Source organism: Lagenorhynchus albirostris, chromosome 14 (genome assembly GCF_949774975.1).
Source record: "Lagenorhynchus albirostris chromosome 14, mLagAlb1.1, whole genome shotgun sequence".
In the NCBI taxonomy this organism is placed as follows: Eukaryota; Metazoa; Chordata; class Mammalia; order Artiodactyla; family Delphinidae; genus Lagenorhynchus; species Lagenorhynchus albirostris.
In genome coordinates this window covers 24,364,366-24,384,686 of record NC_083108.1, presented here as the reverse complement: position 1 = coordinate 24,384,686, position 20,321 = coordinate 24,364,366, and the positions used below count along the sequence as shown (strand labels likewise).

Genomic DNA, 20,321 nt, shown 5'->3' with positions numbered 1-20,321 from the left:
TCATCTATCTCATGACTTTGAATATCTCATTCTGCATTTCCATCACTTCTCCACAATATTCTTTTCAAAGGCAGATTGGGCCAACTGCTCCATGGTTCAAAACCCTTTAATGACTTTATGCCAAACGATGGTTAACATCCGAACTCCTTAAAATGAGGAGTCCGTCAGGCCTGGCACGGGCTGACGCTGACCTGTACCTCCAATCTCATTTAATGCTACTCCCTCTCTACCTCTCACATCCACACTCTAAGACATTCTGGTCTGCTTACATTTTCCTGAATAAACAGAGCCCTGTCCTGCTTCAGTGCCTTCGCATTTGCTGTTCAAAACACTACTCCCACTCTTCTTCTGGCTATTACTCATCTATCAGGTCTCAGTCAAATATTACTTTCTCAGAGAGCAAATACCCGATCTCCCCCATATCCCCAAATCTAAATTAAGATTCTCACGATCCTCTTGCATTATGTTGCAGTTATTTTCCTTAACCCTATTTATAATTTTGCATTCACTTGCTTGCTAATTGATTGGGCTCTTCCCTCTACTAGCTCCCTGAGGTGGGGCAGGGTCCATGTCTGTTCATTCATGACTGTATACTCAAAGCCTGAGGCAAAATATGACATGAATAAAATCATATGTTTTGAATGGATGATGCCCTTCTTGAATTTATGCTGTTTTACTTTTGTATTCACTGTATTTAATCCTATTTAGAAACTAACAAGTAACTTAATAGTAGGACTGTTATGATTATTTTCAGAAGTGGAAATTAAAACTCAAAAGATTGTCATTTCCTTACTATTACACAGCTACTAAGAGAGAGAAGCAGGATTCAAATCCAGGTATGTCTGATTCCAGAGTCTTTGTTGTTGGATGGAGAAACTGAAGCTCAGACATATGATTTATCAGACTTATGTAATAAGAAATTGAATGTTTTCTTTTTTTTTCTGGGAAAGAAAATAGATGCATATTATTACTTACGCATTGAGAATATACATTTTCTACAATCAGTTCATTAAAAAAAATCTCTGTGGCTTCCCTTTGTGATGCTACTGACTGATAAGTTCCTTAAGGACAATGGCCAGGTCTCCCAGCATCAGGCAAGTTCCATGAAGCTTTCTATATTGCTTTATCTCTTGTGAGTGCTCTGTAAGCAATAATGATGATGCTACAATGAAAGGAATGTCATGCTGAGTTACTCAATGAGAAGAAATAAAGCAGTGAGGATGGCAATAAATAGAGACAAAAAGAATCACAGGGTACAGAGTTAGGAAGAGATCTGAGTAGTCACCTCCGTTATATTTCTGGGATCAGTTCTAGAGCATTTCTGTTAGATGCAGACCTCTCCTCTGTTGTATTTGAATCTCTAGTGGGAAAAAGAGAGTACTTTTCTATTACAGCTGGTATCTAACAAGAAGTCCTTTTTGGTGCAGGATTTTCATACGTTACTAGAAAAAAAAGCAAGTTAACACTGGGCATCACTATTCCAGTTATCTTTAATCTGCCACAGTCACCAACAACAGAGCACTCCTCCCTCGGAACATTCACTCCTCTAAACAGAACGGTGATAAGGCTCGATTGATAAACAAAACCCAGTGAAAAAAAGAAAAGATAGATACTGAAATTTCAAAAGTTGAGAAAAATAGATACGATTTAATAGTATGTTCTATTATATCCATATTAAATCTAAGGCCATAATTAAATCAGAAATAGAATATTCTTATGTTCAGATAAATATTCTTATGTTCAGATATGTTCAGATAAAATATCCAGGAAGGATATATGGAAAAGTCCGTCTTACCTTCCATTCCTGAACAATGATAATCATATATGAATGAATACAATCATGGATGATAATATCCATCATTTACTGAAAACCTACTATGATCAATGCATTCAGTCAAGAACATTATATGTATAATCACTAATATTCAATCCAACTTAAAAAGTAGGTATTAGCATCCTCATTTTGTAGATGAGATAATCAAAGCTCAGACAGCTACAATAACTCCCCTAAGGTCATTAAGTAAATATTTACTAACCAAAGTAGCATATCAAGTAAGTGCTAAAACTTAAGTTAACTCAAGTCTGTCTAACTTGCACAGTAAGCTTATTCCATTACACCACAGCACACTGAAAAGAGAATTTTTAACAGGCTTCCTCGGTAATAAGCTAAAGTTTTCAGTGATGGGAGAATAAAAGATATATTTTCCTACTGTAGGTGGCAGAAGCTGTAGTGGTGGTAATAATGGCCACTAATATTTACATAATACATATTTATATAGTTAAAGTTATATGCCACATATTGCGCTAAGTGCTTTCTATGCATTATCTCATTTAATTGGTACAACAATCCCATGGGCAAGGTATTATTGTTTTTATTTAACAAATGAGGAAACCAAACATCAGAGGGGTTTAGGTCAAGGTCACATGAAGGTTAAATGTAGTTTTTTCAGACTCCAAAGCTCATATTTTTTAACTTATTTTCTAATTAAAAAAAATTTTTCCCCATCTTTATTGGAGTTTAATTGCTTTACAATGTTGTGTTAGTTTCTGCTGTACAACAAAGTGAATCAGCTATATGTATACATATATCCCCATATCCCCTCCCTCTTGAGCCTCCCTCCCACCCTCCCTATCCCACCCCTCTAGGTCATCACAAAGCATGGAGCTGATCTGCCTGTGCTATGCGGCTGTTTCCCACTAGCTATCTATTTTACATTTGGTAGTCTATATATGTCAGTGCTACTGTCTCACTTTGTCCCAGCTTCCCCTTCCCCCCCTGTGTCCTCAAGTCCATCCTCTATGTCTGTATCTTTATTCCAAAGATCAGAGGGGTTTAGGTCAAGGTCATAGGCAGGTTAAGTGTAGTTTTTTTCAGATTCCAAAGCTCATATTCTTTAACTTAAAAAAACTGTGGTAAAATACACATAATATAAAATTTACCATCCTAACCATTTTTCTACCATGTCAGTAGTGTTAAGTATACTCACACTGTTGTGCAACCTCTTTAACTTCTTTAATTGGAAAAATTCAAATATATACAGCACAAAGACAGGACAGTATAATGAACCTCCATTTACCTTTTACCCAGCTCCAACAATTATCAACTCAGGACCAACCTTGTTTCCTTATACTCACTCACTTCCTCCCCTCAAGTGTCATTTTGAAGCAAACCCCAGATATACCTTTATTAATATATTGGTAAGTATCTCCAAAAGATAAAGATTCTTCTTTTAAAACTGTAACCATAATGCCATTCTCACACATAAAAAGTTAATGGTAATCTGTGAAAATTATCAAATATCCAGTCAGTCCTCAACTTTCTAATTAGGCAAAAAAATGGTTTTTGTTCTTATTTTTAAGACAGCTTGTGAGAATGAGGATCCAAATCAAGCCGTTACGGTGCAACTGGACTTTATTAAAGGGTGTTTCTCTCTCTCTCCTTTTTCACTGCAATTTATTAGTTGAATAAACCAGGTTATTTGTCCTATATAATTTCTTGCAATCTGGATTTTGGTGGTGGTGTTTCATGTTTCTCTGTCCTAGATATTTCCGGTAAATTGGTAGATTAATCTAAAGGCCTGATCAGACTAGATTTTTGTTGTTGTTTTTGTTTTTAAAACAAGACTCCTTCACGAATGGTGGTGTGTTCTACATCAGGAGGCACATAATGTCTGGTTCTCTTTTTGTAAGTGAGAGGCTATTCATGTCCACTGCTTGGCTCTACTAATTTATTAAGGTTAATTAAATGGTGATATTCTAATTATATCATTCCCTTTTCAGTTATCAGCTATAACATTTCTCTAAAGAGGAACTTTCTCATAACTACTGTTTTGTTACCATTCTATATGAAAGGCAGGATAAATTCCTTGTTCCTTTTAGTGGAAATCTGGTTGCTAGCAATGTTCAATGCTGTGCTACTGGGCTGGTCACTGTTTCTGTGAGTTCAAAGGACAGAAGTAGAATGACTAGACATAGCTACAGATATTCAAAAACAAAAACCAGAGTCCATACAGAGTCTTCCTATTCAAACTAAGATCAAAGAGTTTTATTCAATCTCTTCTATTTTATATCTGCATATCCAGCTCCCACGCCAAGAATCCAGGTTCCCAAGGCAATGGGGAAAACAAAATTTAGAATATTGTACAATTACTCATTTGCTTTATCTTACATTAAAAGCCCATGTCATGAAATAACAATACCAAGGTTGCTACACAAACGTGATAGTAAAAACAGTTTAATTTTTTTTTTCAGTTGTGTCTTAAGGTACAGCCTCCTAGGGATAAAGAGTCACTTGGATGTTTGGTTATACCACCTACTGGATATATATTTAGGTTTATTTATTTCAATTTATTTAAATTTTAGAGACTGTTCTTTTAAACTGTTTTATAATCATGTTATATGTATAATCACTAATATTCAATCCAACTCTACTGAAGGAACTTTTTCTTAGGAACTATTTATGTAGTTCTTAAGTTAAATCTAAAATCAAGAATTACTCAAAATCTAGCTTTATCCTTCTCAGTCACTTTCATCCTATTCTTTTACTCTCTTTATAGGTAACAATTAAAAAAAATTTTTTTATAGTTTGTCCTTCCATTGTTTTTGTTTTCAAATAAAAATAGATACAAATGGATATCACCAACCTACCCTGAGGAGGATGATTATGTGGCAACTTACAGAACTTCATATAGAAATACTTTTCATTCATTTTTATAGATGGATAGTACTCTACTGTATGAATGTACCAAAATTCATTCAACCAGTTCTTATCAATGGAGTTTTAGACTGAAGGTCAATTTGTTTGGTTTCAATGCTCTCACATATAATTTTATGTTATATTTATATATATATATATATATATATATATATATATATATAGGTCTTTTATATAACTAGCCTTTCCATATGCAGTATATTTTATTTGCTTTCTTTTTATATTTTATTTTTTGGTATTCAGGAAATTTGTATTTTTCTTCTAATGGTTACCTCTAGGTGAATAACTATATAATTCCTGTCTTCTTATTTTTTTGTCATTTTCTATTGGTTTGCTGCTGTAAACAATATCAAATCAGCTAATTACCTCTTCTTTCTCCCACTTCTCTCCCAGCATCTGACCTGATACAATATCCTTTAACTCCCAGTTAACCATCAGGCAATCAGCAGTTTATTCTACTTTTTACATGTTCTCACCATTTCCCTTCTCCATATTTTAATAGTTGTGATGTATCTGCATTGCCAGAGACACAGCCTTTACATACTATACCACACTCTCTCCTCCGTGAATATTGTTTCATGCTAGTTCTACAAGGAAAAATATAGATAATGCTTATCACCAGTCTTTATGTTTGTATCTCTCCAGTCACTGTGGTTGTCTAAAGTTCTTTCTCTAGTACAGGGGTTGGCAAACTACGAACCACGGGCCAAATGAGATTTGTGGCCTGTCCCAATATGGCCTTTGAGCTAAGAATGGTTTTTGTATTTTTAAAGGGTTGTAAACAAAACAAAACACCCCACACAAAGATATGTGACAAAGACAGCAATGTAGCCTACAAAGTCTAAAATATTTACTGTCTGGCGCTTTATAGAAAACCTTTGCTGACCACTACTCTAGTAGAGCCCTCAGGAAGGGAACAATATTCTCGGAGTTCCTAGATTTCATAAGGTTGTGTTTCTTATACTTGCAAGTCAGTTTGGTGGGATATAAAATCCTTGGCTCACATTTGCTTTCCTTGAGTACCTTAAAAATGTTATTCCATTTTATTGTGGCATAAAACACTGCCCAAAAGTCTGTTGACAATTTTATTTTCTTCCCTTAAAAGTGACCTGGTCTTTTTGCCTGAGTACCCCTCAAATTTTTTTCTCTCTACCTTTGTAACTCTGCAGTTTCACTGGAGCATGTGTTGGTATGTGTTGTCCTAGGTTGATTTTCCAAGGCATAGAGTGTATGCTCTTTCAACATGTAGTTTCAAATCTTTTTCCTTCATAATTTTAGGAAAGTTTCCTTGAAGTATTTTTTTTCTCTTGGGCGGATTCCTATTTTATATATGTATTTTATAAGTACTATAGGATTTCTGCCTATAGTATTTAGTCACTTTCTCTCAAATCCTTTTTCTTTCATTTCTTTTTGCTTTTAAGCCTTTCCTCCTTTTTACTTTCTATTTTTCTTAAGGCATTATATCTATTTATTTACTAAATACTTTCTCTTTATGGATAGTCTATATGTCCCAAATGATTTTTTTATTTCTAATTTTATTTAGAAATAAAATTTGTCCATTTGAGTATTTGTAATTCTGATTTGTTGTTCTGTTATATCCTGTATCATTTTCTTAGTTTCTTTTAGTTGTTTTGAAAAGTTATTTAACAGTTCTCATCTAATTTTTTTTTTTATTTTTGGCGATGAACAAGCACTGATATATTTGTTTAAAAAAAAAAGTTTTCTTTTAGTCACGTTAATATCAAGACAGACAACTAGTTGTTAGCTATGCAATTCTAGACAATTTAGTTACATTCTCTGAACCACTGTTACTTCAAATGATTAAAAAAAATTTTTTTAACATGTTTATTGGAGTGTAATTGCTTTACAATGGTGTGTTAGTTTCTGCTTTATAACAAAGTAAATCAGCTATACATATACATATATCCCCATATCTCTTCCCTCTTGCGTCTCCCTCCCTCCCACCCCGCTAGGTGGTCACAAACCACCAAGCTGATCTCACTGTGCTATGCGGCTGCTTCCCACTAGCTATCTATTCTACATTTGGTAGTGTATATATGTCCATGACATTCTCTCACTTTGTCCCAGCTTACCCTTCCCCCTCCCTGTATCCTCAAATCCATTCTCTAGTAGGTCTGCGTCTTTATTCCCATCCTGCCCCTAGGTTCTTCATGACCCTTTTTTTTTTTTTAGATTCCATATATATGTGTTAGCATACGGTATTTGTTTTTCTCTTTCTGACTTCACTCTGTATGACAGACTCTAGGCCCATCCACCTCACTGTAAGTAACTCAATTTTGTTTCCTTTTATGGCTGAGTAATATTCCATTGTATATATGTGCCACATCTTCTTTATCCATTCATCTGTTGATGGACACTTATCTATTCCAGAAGCATGGGTATATATCATGCTTTTATTTACAAGACATATTATTCTCCTTATTCTCTTTTTTCTTCTCTCTTTGCACTGAATTTGACTGAGCTTTTTCTCTTTGCTCACTTTCTTTTTTTTTTTGGCCATGTGGCATGTGGGATCTTAGTTCCGCGACCAGGGATCGAACCCATGCCCCCTGCATTGGAAGCGTGGAGTCTTAACACTGGACGGCCAGGGAAGTCCCTCTTTTGCTCATTTTTAATGAAGTTAGTTTTCCCAACTTTTTTCTCATGGAGGGTAGGTCAAGGTAGCATTCTCTAGTTCCAAGACCACCTTTTCTTTGTTTATGTGAAGTGCTCATAAACATGGTCATGCACTTTCTGGAATCTCCTGGCTCTCTTCTCCAACCCTACATTTATCTGAAACTTTCTTTTTTCTTTGCTTATTGTCCCTGACCTTCTCTGGGGGCTCCAATTCTAGCAGCTTCACTTCAGTATGGGGCTTGGTCCTAGGAGAGAGCTTCAGCTATTTAGTTTAATTTTTTTTTTTTAAGATTTAATTTTTTATTTATTTTTGGCTGCACTGGGTCTTTGTTGGTACGTGTGGGCTTTCTCTACTTATGGCAAGCGGGGGCTACTCTTCATTGCGGTGCGCAGGCTTCTCTTGTTGCAGAGCACGGGCTCTAGGCACACAGGCTTCAGTAGTTGTGGCTCGTGGGCTCTAGAGCGCAAGCTCAGTAGTTGTAGCACACGGGCTTAGTTGCTCTGCGGCATGTGGGATCTTCCCGGACCAGGGATCAAACCCGTGTCCCTTGCATTGTTGACAGGTGGATTCTTAACCACTGCACCACCGGGGAAGCCCCTCAGCTATTTAGTTTTAAGAGTCGATAGGGCCCAGATGCTGGAACCCCTTCAGATCTTATAGCAGACCCCTGACAATCGACTCTGAGTTACGGTATGCAAAACCCCTACCAGTTTAAGGTGCTTTTCTCAAACTGGCCTGTGGACTTTCCAGTGAATACCTTTTGGCTACTTCCCAGATCCCTTGGAGGTCTCATTCCTTCTAGTTGCTCTCACACAGATACTGCAAGGATCTTGTAGCTCTTGGTAGTTTGCACCTACCCTCTGGTATTTTGAGTTTCATGTGGCCACCCTGTCACCTAGTTTTGTTGTAAATGTTGTGTTTGTTGATGCATTCTCTTTGTTTTCATGGGGAAATTTCAAGAAAACTAAAAAACTATGAAGCTGGGTTTATGTTCCAAGAATTCTCCTCACAAAGCTTATATGCCTAACCATCATATATACTGACTCTTAATTAAAGGCCCTTCCATTTTGTAAGACTCAGAATAAAACCACTCAAAACTTTTTATGATATCTTCTCAGAGGAGCCTTTTATTTGTAGCATTCTGTAAAACATAAGCTGATATTTATCTCGTCTATAAATATGTACATCACTCGTGACATCTACAAATGGCTGTCTCAAATTCTTAAATACTGTATTCTAGGATATGTTTCAGGGGACACGGTTCACACAGAATACAAAGAGAGTGGAGTCCCCTATAATTGCTGTGCATTGCAGCAATACAAATCCCTTTCTATATAACCAGAGAATGCCAATCACATTGGAAAAGGAAATCACACACAAAAAATCTACTTTAAGATACACTTTAAAGGCAAGGAAATCAAGGGTCAGAATGGCCAAAAAAGTTGCCCAAGCCCACAGCAAATTAAAGGTAAACAAAACAAAACAAAACCCCAGAAATAGGTCTTCTTATTTTCAGGCTGTTGCTCTATCCAAAACTTTTCTGGATCACTCGTCGATATGCATTTATTCAAGATGATTATAAATGCGGTCCAGATAATCTCCTTCCCAGCCACTATACCCTGTCACGGCTCATGGAGGCTCCTGTCTCAAGCCCCGTGCACTCCCTGTTCCATCGTCCTAGAACACACTGACCTCTGCATGACTCATTGCTTCTCCTTCCTTAGGTTTTACTCAAATGTCACCTTCTCAATGAGGCATACCCTCCACTAACCACCCATTACACTGCTACCTTCCCATGGCCTGTGCTCCCAACCCCTTTATTCTGCTTTATTTTCCCATGGGAACTTCTTACATTTCATTCACTTGTTCATTCATTTGCCCATGAATACAATCATTATACCTCTCTCTTCATTAGAATGTAGGCTTCATGAGGGCAGAGATTTTTATCTCCACTGATGTCTTAAAGGGCAGAGAAAAGTGCCTGAGAAGACAGCAGTTGCTCACTACGTGCTGGATGCAAGAAGGGGGAATTTCAAGTACCATATGGAGTTTTCTTTAATGCATGTACTACTCTTTTGTAACTGATATTACTGTTAACCTGGATGATATTAGTAATTATATGAGAATTCACAATGGGTACGGGGAATTTAGGACTTGGAATCGGTTAATGAGCTAAAGCACTACTAATAATGAAACAAAAGTTACTCTAATTGGAATTCACTGACCAGTATGATACATAAGAGATAACTTCATAAGAGAGTTAATACTGATTATTAAAGGCTCAGTATGTTTTAGGCTTAGAATTTGACCCTAAAAAGGATAAGTCATTAATTCATTTGCTAGGTTGATCAATTAACATTGTACGTTCAAGAAAAAAAGATATGTTTCAGAGTAACACAATATTCTCCTTATGACCTCAGTCAAAATACAAATTTGAGATCACAGAAGATACCAGGTGAGAGATAAGACTCAAATGCATAAAAATAATTAACCATGCCTGCCCTATTTATAATCAAACATGCTAAGTAACTTCATTTCTGTGGTACCAAGTACACTTAAGAACTGAAACTTAGTTCTTATGTGTCAACTATCAAAAACAAATACTATGTTGTGTTAACAAATTAAGAAAACCAATACACTCCAATCATGGAATAGCCTCTAACAACTGTCAAAGCACAAATTAACTTGACTTCTGTTTCCCAAAGCATACTGCTTCTCAGGACTGAGATCTCCAAATTCACATCTCAGAAACTCAAGTAATTTACAAATAAGTTAAGCAACAATTTAGCCTTAACTTTATCTGGTGTTAATTGAGTCTTCCAATAAAACCTGAAGCCTAGATAAACTCTGCTGCTTTCATGTTCATTTTTGCATTTATAAGGTAATCCCCAAATACACTTGTAAGATTTCTTAAGAACTTTTCAGAAAGCCATGAAATTTCCAGGAAAACAGGCAAAGCTGAATTCTCAAATACAATTTGTTTTCAGAAACTAAATCCACTATGGAAAGAGTTGAATTTCCACTCATACAATGAGTAAGATTACTAGTTTTTTGGGGTCTTGTTTGGAGAAACTACAATAAAGTGCCATTTATAAAATATTTGCAGCTTTGACTATAATCAACTGTAATAATAAGATACCAGCTCAAAAAAATTCTTTTCATTTAAACCTCTTTTGTAATACTGCTTTTTAATAACCCTCATAATAGCCGAATTAAAGGACCCCAACAGAAATCATTCATCCCACATAAAACAAACATTGCCTTTTCTTCTTAGCTTTGTTTTACAAGCTACATTATTTCCAGATGACGCTTGAGGGGACTATGGTTTCAAGAATTAGATGCTTAAATAGACAGCTGCTTTCTATTTGCCATGTAAATCAAGGATATATCAAAGAAAATTCCAAATAGTAGACTTCTTTTCTTCCTATTAGGAACTATGAACTCAGGCAGAAAGGGAGAAAGAGAGAGAAAACCAATAAAAATTCGAGCAAACAGAAAATTAAAATAATGATGTTTTTAACATCTTTATTGGAGTATAATTGCTTTATAATGGTGTTAGTTTCTGCTTTACAACAAAGTGAATCAGCTATACATATACATATATCCCCATACCTCCTCCCTCTTGCGTCTCCCTCCCACCCTCCCTATCCCACCCCTCTATGTGGACACAAAGCACCCAGCTGATCTCCCTGTGCTATATGGGCTGATTCCCACTAGCTATCTATTTTACATTTCGTAGTGTATACGATGTGTTTGCACTGAAATCTGGCAATGATTAATTAACCTTCTAAGAGAAGTTTAAATAATACAGAAAACCCATGCATATTAAATTCAGTAGCAATGTGTGATAAATCTGTAAAAACCAGTGATTTTTTTCATTTTTTCATTTTTTCCCCCCTTCCCATTGTAGTGAAAATATTCTTATCTGCTGCTCTACAGAGCTAATATAAAAACAGCTTTTCCTAAGATTCTTCAAACTTTCTTTGTTATTTAAGAAATCACTATGATTTCTTAACTTATCACACATTGCTACTGAATTTAATATGCATGGGTTTTCTGTATTCTTTAAAGTTCTCTTAGAAGGTTAATTAATCATTGCCAGATTTCAATGCAAACACATCCTATTTCCTTTTAGAAGGAACATAAAAGTTATTTAAGTATTTTTAAAGATAATTTTAAAAAATCCTTAGAAAGAATATTCTACCATATTCCATAAGAAGGGACAGGACAAATTTCCTCTGTAGGAATAAAGAAAGGGCAATATTCTTTACCTCAATTCAGGTGTGCTTTTTAAGAGTGAAGAAATTTTTCTTTTTTAAACAAGAGGGGATCCCTCCAACTAAAACTGTCCTTAGAAGCATACTCAGCACATTTCTGGAACTCCTAGTTCAGAAATGCATCCAAAGCCAAGTTATAACACAACCAAGAAAATCAGTCTGATTATGTTAAAGTCGGGCCTGGTTTTTAATTAGGAAGAAAAGTGGCAGGGGTAGGGTGTGGAGCTTGCTCTCTTGTTAGAGGCCTCATTTATTTGATTTTTAAAATCAATTGTTCTAAAGAAGAAACCTTCTGGGACCTAATCAGTGTGGGGCTTGGAATCTGTTAATACTTAAGTTCAAAGCAGTTGTTTCTAGGGATGTTCACAAGATTTGCAACCCTATTCACAAGATCGGGCTCTGTTTTTTACATTGGTTTTGACATTAGGAAAGTAACTATTAATATAAAGATCTTGATTCAAATTTCATGATCCTCCTTGGAGAAATGGTTGATTTTAGGGCTGGAGCAGGGGAAATACAAGATGAGTTGGAGCATCTTGAAGGCCGCAAAAAAAAAAAAAAAAAAAAAAAAAAAGGTTGACGCATAGTCAAAGGGCAGAGGATACACCTGAAAGAGCTCCCAGTGCCTAAAGTTGGAACAACCTGAGTAACAAAATAACAACACTTCTGGATGATAAGAAGAAAATTCGTATCCAGGAGTCCATAGTGATAGAAATATACAACTGCATAGATAAATACATCAGGGAGAGGTGACAACTCGTCCTTGCAGAAGAATTCTAATAATAAATTTAGAGGGAATGAGACAAACAGAAAATCACTAATAAATCAGTAAAATAATGCTGAGGCCAGATCAATCAATGGATGCTAAAATTTGTGGGAAATTGTAGAGGAAGAAACAGGATATCGGCATCATCTCAAAGTATCTCCCCCATATACTGTTCCAATGTAGTGGAAATATTTAATAATCTAATAAAGTATTTCCAATATAGTGGAAATAGCTACTATATAAAACATACAGGGGGCTTCCCTGGCGGCGCAGTGGTTGAGAGTCCGCCTGTTGATGCAGGGAACACGGGTTCGTGCCCCGGTCTGGGAAGATCCCACATGCCGCGGAGTGGCTGGGCCCGTGAGCCATGGCCGCTGAGCCTGCGCGTCTGAAGCCTGTGCTCCGCAACGGGAGAGGCCACAAAAGTGAGAGGCCCGCATACCTCAAACAAAACAAAAAAACAACAACAAAAAAACATACAGGAATTTCAATGGGAAAATCAGCAAGTTTATGGTGAAGAATCTGGACAGACATCATCCCAGTGAAGTGATCAATACCAGTAATACACACCAACACCATGTATACTCTGAAATGATGTACTGAGAAGGGCATATCACTTCTGTAGTATCCTTCCCAATAACATCATTCTAATCATGAGAAAATGCCAGACAAACCCAAATTGAGGGACATCCTACGAAATAACTGATTAGTACTCTTCCAAGGTGTCAAGGTCATGAAATCCAAGGAAAGACTAAGAAGACGTGACAACAAAATGCAATGTGGGATTATCCTGCATTGGATACTAGAAAAGAGTAAGGGCATTAGTGTCAAAACTGGTAAAATTCAAATGAGATTTGTGTTTTAGTTAACAGTATTGTACCAAGGTTAATAGTTTTGAAAAATGTTCAATGGTTATGTAAGATATTTACAAAAGGGAAAGCTGGTGAAGGATATATGGAAATTCTTGAATACTCTTTGTAAGTCTAAAATTATCTAAAAATAATAAAGAAGAGAAGGAAGGACTGAGGGAGGGAATAGAAAAAGGGAAGGAAGGGAGGGAGGGAGAGAGGGAGGGAGGGAAGGAGGGGAAAATAAGTCATATACTTGACAAAAATGTAAAGATCTATACCTATAAAGAAGAGTATAAGGCAAAAAGTGTAAGTTCTATTTCCCCTTCCCGTCAGTCTGACTCCCTACAGGTAACCACTATTTAACAGTTTATGAATTATTCCAGAAAAATTAAATGCATATTTTCAAACATACATGTACATATAACCTACATACTATAAAGTATGGTTTTCTGTTTGTTTCTACTGATTTGAGTGTTATGGATATCTTTTCAGATAAACCTATATGGACTGAATTTGTTAAAAAAAAAGTCTGCAGAATAACTGCATTGGATAGATTTAAACTTTAATCAGTCCCCTATTGATAGATTTTGCTCTTAAGCCAGGCTGAAAAATACACATATCTTTTTGTAACTGCATATCTAATTGACTTTAGTAGTTTCTAAAGTCAAGACACTACTCAAGAATCATTTTCCCTAATTGAAAATATTAACTTTCTCAAAGTATAAAATTTATTTTTCTAACATTCACCCTCATGCCATAATGCCAGCAAAGCTGGTATCTATATGCTATTACATTCAACAAATAGTCCTTTTTTCTTTTTCCTAGTGCTCCAAGTACTACTTTTTTTTAATGGCTTCACTGAGACAACATTCACACACCACACGTACTTTGTCAATTCAAAATGTACAATTCAACGGTTTTCTGTACATTCAGAATTGTGCAACCATCACCACAATCTAATTTTCAAACACTTTTATCATCCCCGAAAGAGACCATGTACCGTCAGCAATCACTCACCATCCTACACCACATCGTGGATTTTTTTCCAATAAATATACAGTTGGACCTCCATATTGTCAGGTTTTACTTCTGTGGATTTAACCAACCTTGGATGGAAATTTCTATCTGTGGTTGGGTGAATCCTCAGATTCAGAATCTGAAGATATGGAGGGCCGATTGTACTATACCACTTTATATAAGGGACATGAGCATCCTTGGATTTTGGTATATGCGGGGGTTCCTAGAATCAATCCCCCTCAGATACCAAGGGACAACTGTATACTACGTTTTTTCCTATACATGCATACTTACGATAAAGTTTAATTCATGAATTATGTACAGTAAGAGAATATCCAAATTGCTAGCACCACTACTCTTAGGCTTTGGGGTCATTAAGTAAAATAAGGGTTACTTGAACACAAGCGCTGCAATACTGCAACAGTCATCTGATAACCCAGATGGCTACTATGTGACTAATGGTCGGGATATGCTGGACAAAGGGATGATTCATGTCCCAGGCAGGACAGAACTGGATGTCGAGAGATTTCATCACACTACTTAGAATGGTGTGAAATTTCAAACTATGAATTGTTTATTTCTGGAATTCTCCATTTAATATTTTTGGACCGCTGTTGACCGTAGGTAAATGAAATCTCAGAAAGCAAAATCGTGGCTAAGGGGGGAGTTGACTGTACTTGCTTTTAGCAAGTTGATGATAAACTCTTAGTTACTGTTTATACTTCTGCTGATTTTTCTGATTTGGCTCCTTACCCTTTGGCCAGGGTCTTTTTCGCTTGTGCCTTTGCATTTACGTTTGGAATGAGATGGGAAAGTTGGTCCTATGAAAAGGTTCAAAAATTCTTTGATGATCATGGGGCAATAAATTTTGGTTCCTTATGATTCCACCTAGAATAAAAGTTAGATTCCTCTCATCTCAACTAGTTGCTACGATAATTGTTAGAAATTAGGGAAACAATGGTTACATGACATGTGACAACAGTCATAATTAAAAGCCATGTTTATATTTAAAAAGCAACTATAACTCACTTATTATTTTTGCTTCATTGTCTATATTCAGGTTCTGTTTTATATGACCAAAGTTGTTTTAGAGGTTTATTCTTATTAAAAAAAAATGTTGGGACTTCCCTGGTGGCGCAGTGGTTAAGAATCTGCCTGCCAATGCAGGGGACACGTGTTCAAGCCCTGGTCCGGGAAGATCCCACATGCTGCGGAGCAACTAAGCCTGTGCGCTGCAGCTACTGAGCCCGTGAGCCACAACTACTGAAGCCCACGCACCTAGAGCCCGTGCTCCACAACAAGAGAAGCCACCACAATGAGAAGCTCACACACCACAACGAAGAGTAGCCCCCGCTCACCACAACTAAAGAAAGCCCACGAGCAGCAACGAAGACCCAATGCAGCCAAAGATAAATAAAAATAAATAAATCTATTAAAAAAAGTGTTGAAAGATTCTTCTTTAACAATTCTCTCATGTCTCTTTAGTCATTGAATTAAACTTTATGAAACCCTGATATAAAGACACCAAAACTCAGCCAAGTCAACTGAACTTCACTAGCTTTCCTAGACAACTTCATCACTCTCCGTAGTGAGCATTCTCTCTCCCCATGGAGAACCTGAGTATAATTTTTTGTTTTATTTTCCCTTAAGCAGTCAGGGAATTTTCTCATTCTCTAGAAGCTGGCTGAAGGCTTCAGGTTTCCCCTGAGATGTTCAGACAAACACGGCTGTACTAAAGTACTAATACTAATGTTTTTGTAACTTGCTATTTGCTTTCTATGTTGTTAGTCAATTGACTGGTGAACTATACAGTATAATGAGAATAAACATTTTCTTAATAAACTCAAAATTCTCTAGGTAGACTGAAAGTACTTTATGTACTACAGTGAGAAGAAAAACATATCCTTATTTTTACACAGTTATTCAAACTCTGCTACTATAGTTCTCTCAATCCTGCTGTAGAAAGTATACATTCAGGAATCCACTGCTGCATTAAGACCCTTTCGTTTTCCTGTTCCATCTTTTACAAACAATTTTTCTAAAGCATTAGTCAAGGACACAGAATTTTATATGGTTGTTGGCAGAGACACTTAACAAGTAAAATTTCTGGGGAAGAAAAAGGGAACATACTGTATTTGCCCAGTTAATGACCAAATTAAAAGAGAATGATAATGAGAATATGGTTTCAAATGTTCTCTCACTTATACGTAGTATTTTGAGCAATGGGAATGACCAATAAAACATGAGTTATCACCAAAGAAGAACATAGTGTAGTACTTACTTTTAAGGTTGCTATTGTTTTTTTTAATCACCTTTCAGGTCAGTGGCAGGAGGAATGATTCATAGTTATCAACACTACTACTGAATCAGTGTTACCCACCCTCTGCACTTAGCTCCGAGGAAAGGCAGCAAAATTCAAGTTCATAAACCCATTTGGAAAATGCTGTGATTTGCAAAGTCTCATACCCACAAATGTTATAATAAGGACTGTCAATGGCAGATTCCAAATGGAATTTTCTTTGTATTTCTAGGAAGCGGATGCCTCAAGAAATTCAGTTTTACTCAGTGAAACCTTCATGCAAGAGGAAAACAGTCAATGACCTGTAAAGTTCAACAGAATTCATATGTCCATTACGAGTTCAACTTGCCCTTTCACTGCATAATCACCTCCATGATTGGCAAATACTGTTAAACATGACCTGTTTTCTCAAAGAAATATCAATTTTCTGGCCTCTGATTAAAGGAGAATACTGCTAGGGCAACCTCAGTACTACATACATTCAACACATTTTTGTGGAATTAACAGGAATACTATATAAATCAAATAATATGTGTATAAAAATGACAAAACACTTACAGATGACCAAAATTTAAGTTCTTAATAAACATAATCCCCATTGCCACTCTGGCCCCAACTGAGGTTTCCAAGGAGCAATTAGAAAGAATTATTTTTCTTAGAACAAGTCATGACAAGGATAGAATTAAGTCAACTATAATGCTCATTTTATTCAAGAAATTGAGAATATTCAACTAGCAGGAAAATCTTAAAAGATACTAATTTTTTTGGTAGGAGAGAAGTACTTTGGAATTTTAAACTTCATAATGGGAAGACAGATCATAACATCTCTCTCACACCCACACTAAATAAATAAATAAAAGAGATGAAAAATAGCACCAGTCAGGTTGTCGCTGCACACAGCTATCTCTGTTTATCAGCGTCTGATATCTGGACTGGGTGCTGTTCCCACAGTCTCATATCAGCACAACCATTTAGAAATGAAACAAATGACAGCAGGAAACAAGCAAAACAATTCTCCGGCTGTCTGGTACACATCACCACCTCAAACTTAGGATATAAAAATTCTCTCCTAAAGTTACTAAATATCAACTCATTAACTTGTCCCCAGACAAACAAACAGGGAGGTCCTTATTAGAACTGGATGAACTACCTCTGTGGTCCGTGACATGAAAGTTTTTACCATCCTCATCTAAGGTATGTTCCAAAACAAAGAGGTGTCACAGACAGTGGCACAGCCCTAAAGGAACTCATAACGAGTTCCCCCTCCTATTATATAATGCTCATCCCTGTGCTGTGTTCTATTCCATCATCATCCCCTGAGGTCAGGTGGTAATAAGCTCTTCATCTTTAAAGAGGAGGGAACAAATTCAACATGTTATGCTATTCTCTGCTGACCATGACTGACGAATTGGAGCAGCATACTGACCCAAGCAGAGACAATTAGATTCTCTCTCCCAGGATCTGAGAATTAGGACTCTGATAAGTCAGCAAAAGGCATGACACTCCCAAGGACATGTTAAGGGTTGGGAGGGAAAGGGGGTGGGGGAGGGGGAGGGGTTGCTATTTCAGTCAGCAAATAGGGAAAACGGGCCTACGGAAAGCAGCAGCAGAATAAAACTGAAGCAAAAAGAAGCAGATAACAGAAACTAAATGCCCCAGAAAGAGAGGCTTTTTTTTTTTTTTCTAATTTTAAGAATTATCATTCCTTATGTATGTATGTATGTATGGCTGTGCTGGGTCTTCATTGCTATGCATGGGCTTTCTCTAGTTGCGGTGAGCGGGGGCTACTGTTCCTTGCGGGGCACGGGCTTCTCATTGCAGTGGCTTCTCCTGTTACAGAGCACAGGCTCTAGGAGCATGGGCTCAGTAGTTGTAGTGCGTGGGCTTAGTTGCTCCATGGCATGTGGGATCTTCCTGGACCAGGGCTCGAACCCATGTCCCCTGCATTGGCAGGCGGATTCTTGACCACTGGACTACCAGGGAAGTCCCAAGATAGGCTATTCTGAATGAATCCAATGGCTTTTCCATTTCAGGTTCTCATTCTCTGAAATCTAGGTGTACATCTTCCCCTTGAGTTCCGTGAGAAAAGTCTGCACACTTCTTATAAAATCCCTCCTTTTGTTTCTCTGTAATTAGTTTGAGTGGTTTTCTTGACTAATAAGATTTCTAATTATTAACAATCATTGATTTAGGGTTGACTCTCTTCAACTACTTGTTAATAATCATCAAAATTTTTTCCCTTGATTTGAGATGTCAATCCTTTATTTACCTATCATAGGTTTCTCAGGGAACAAGATCACAGCCAGATCTTGGGAAGAGAGGGGTATTGTTATTTTTAAATTTAGCAATGAAAGGAAAATTTTTTTATTGACAAAGTAAGGTAACTACTTACATAATCTGGTAGAGGAACATCATTGGAACTCAGCGAACCTCTCAAGGACTGTGTGGCTTGTTCCAGAACTTTGTTGTGTTTTTTAGACAGCAAGGAAAACAAGCTGAAAAAAAAAACCAAAACCCCAATTATATTAAAAGAACTAAGTGTCTCCTTTTCTAGGTTTTATATTGACATTCCACAGAATGTCGATTATTCTAAAAGATTCTTTTTTTCGTGCCTGTGTTAACAGCAGGATTAACAATACTATTGATATAACAAATAATAAAGTGAAAAGAATGTTTAAATTATAAGGGTTCTAAAATAAAAGTTTGCCAGTTTCAAATTATATTTCAAACAGAGGAGGAATTTTCAGAAGACTACTATCATGGACAGGACAGTGGACAGATATTAAGAAAACCTGAGATATGGACTGACTTTATGAGTAACTCATAGTGCAATCTGTTACAAGTTACTTGAGCTTGCTGTATCCCAATTTTCTCATCTTTTTTTTGTATCTTACTGCATGGGTTTATTTATTTTATTTTATTTTTTTAACATCTTTATTGGAGTATCTCATCTTTCAAATAAGTGCACTGGGTTATTTCTCTAGCATAATACAGAGCCTATGATTCTATATTATAGCTTTATATTCTTATTCTCAAAAAGAATGGCTTTAAACATATGTATTATAAGAGTTTTACTTTACTGGTACTGAATAACTCCCCTGTGTAAACAACTAAAAAAAACTGAACAAAATACATAAAATAACTGTTTTCAGATGTTGAACATCTGAAATGTTCAAAACCTGCCCCAGTGTCTTCTTGAACATTTGGCTAAATGCAAAGAAAAGACCCCATAAGGTGTGGCAGTAAACCACCATCCAGGAGCCACAAACTGAACAGAGATTTTGGAGATCACAAAAGGCTGGAGGTATGTTGAAGTTCCAACCAGCCAGAGTGGATAAAACTCACTGAACATGAACACTCAGTTGAATTCTCAGAAAGGCCACGCTTTAGGAGTAGGGCTATTCTAGCCCAGAGTAAAGATGATTCTAAGATGCATCCCAACAGACCTAAATGAGCAATTTTCAAAGTATAAAACAAATTTACATTAAATGTAAATGGATTAAACACTCTCGTTAAATGACAGAGATTGTCAGACTGGATAAAAAAGCAAAACCCAGTAGCATGCTATTTATAAGAGGCATGCTTGTAAATTTAAAGATACAGATAAGTGAACAGTAAAATGATACAAGAGAGATACTGTATAAACACTATACATAAGAAAGCTGGAGCGGCTATATTAATATTAGACAAAGTAGGCTTAAGGATAAGAATATTATTACCTGAGATAAAGAGAGAAATTTTATAGTGATGAAATGGCAA

The 20,321-nt window shown here is 36.4% G+C and overlaps 1 protein-coding gene across 1 annotated transcript in view; it reads right to left on the bottom strand.

Annotated features, from left to right (window-relative positions):
* DYM (dymeclin) overlaps positions 1-20,321 on the bottom strand; it is a 372,708-nt gene that overhangs the window by 104,797 nt on the left and 247,590 nt on the right. Inside the window, exon 14 of the mRNA XM_060122074.1 lies at positions 18,955-19,057. Within this exon, the coding sequence (XP_059978057.1) occupies positions 18,955-19,057 (103 nt within the window). The remainder of the gene's footprint in view (positions 1-18,954; positions 19,058-20,321) is intronic.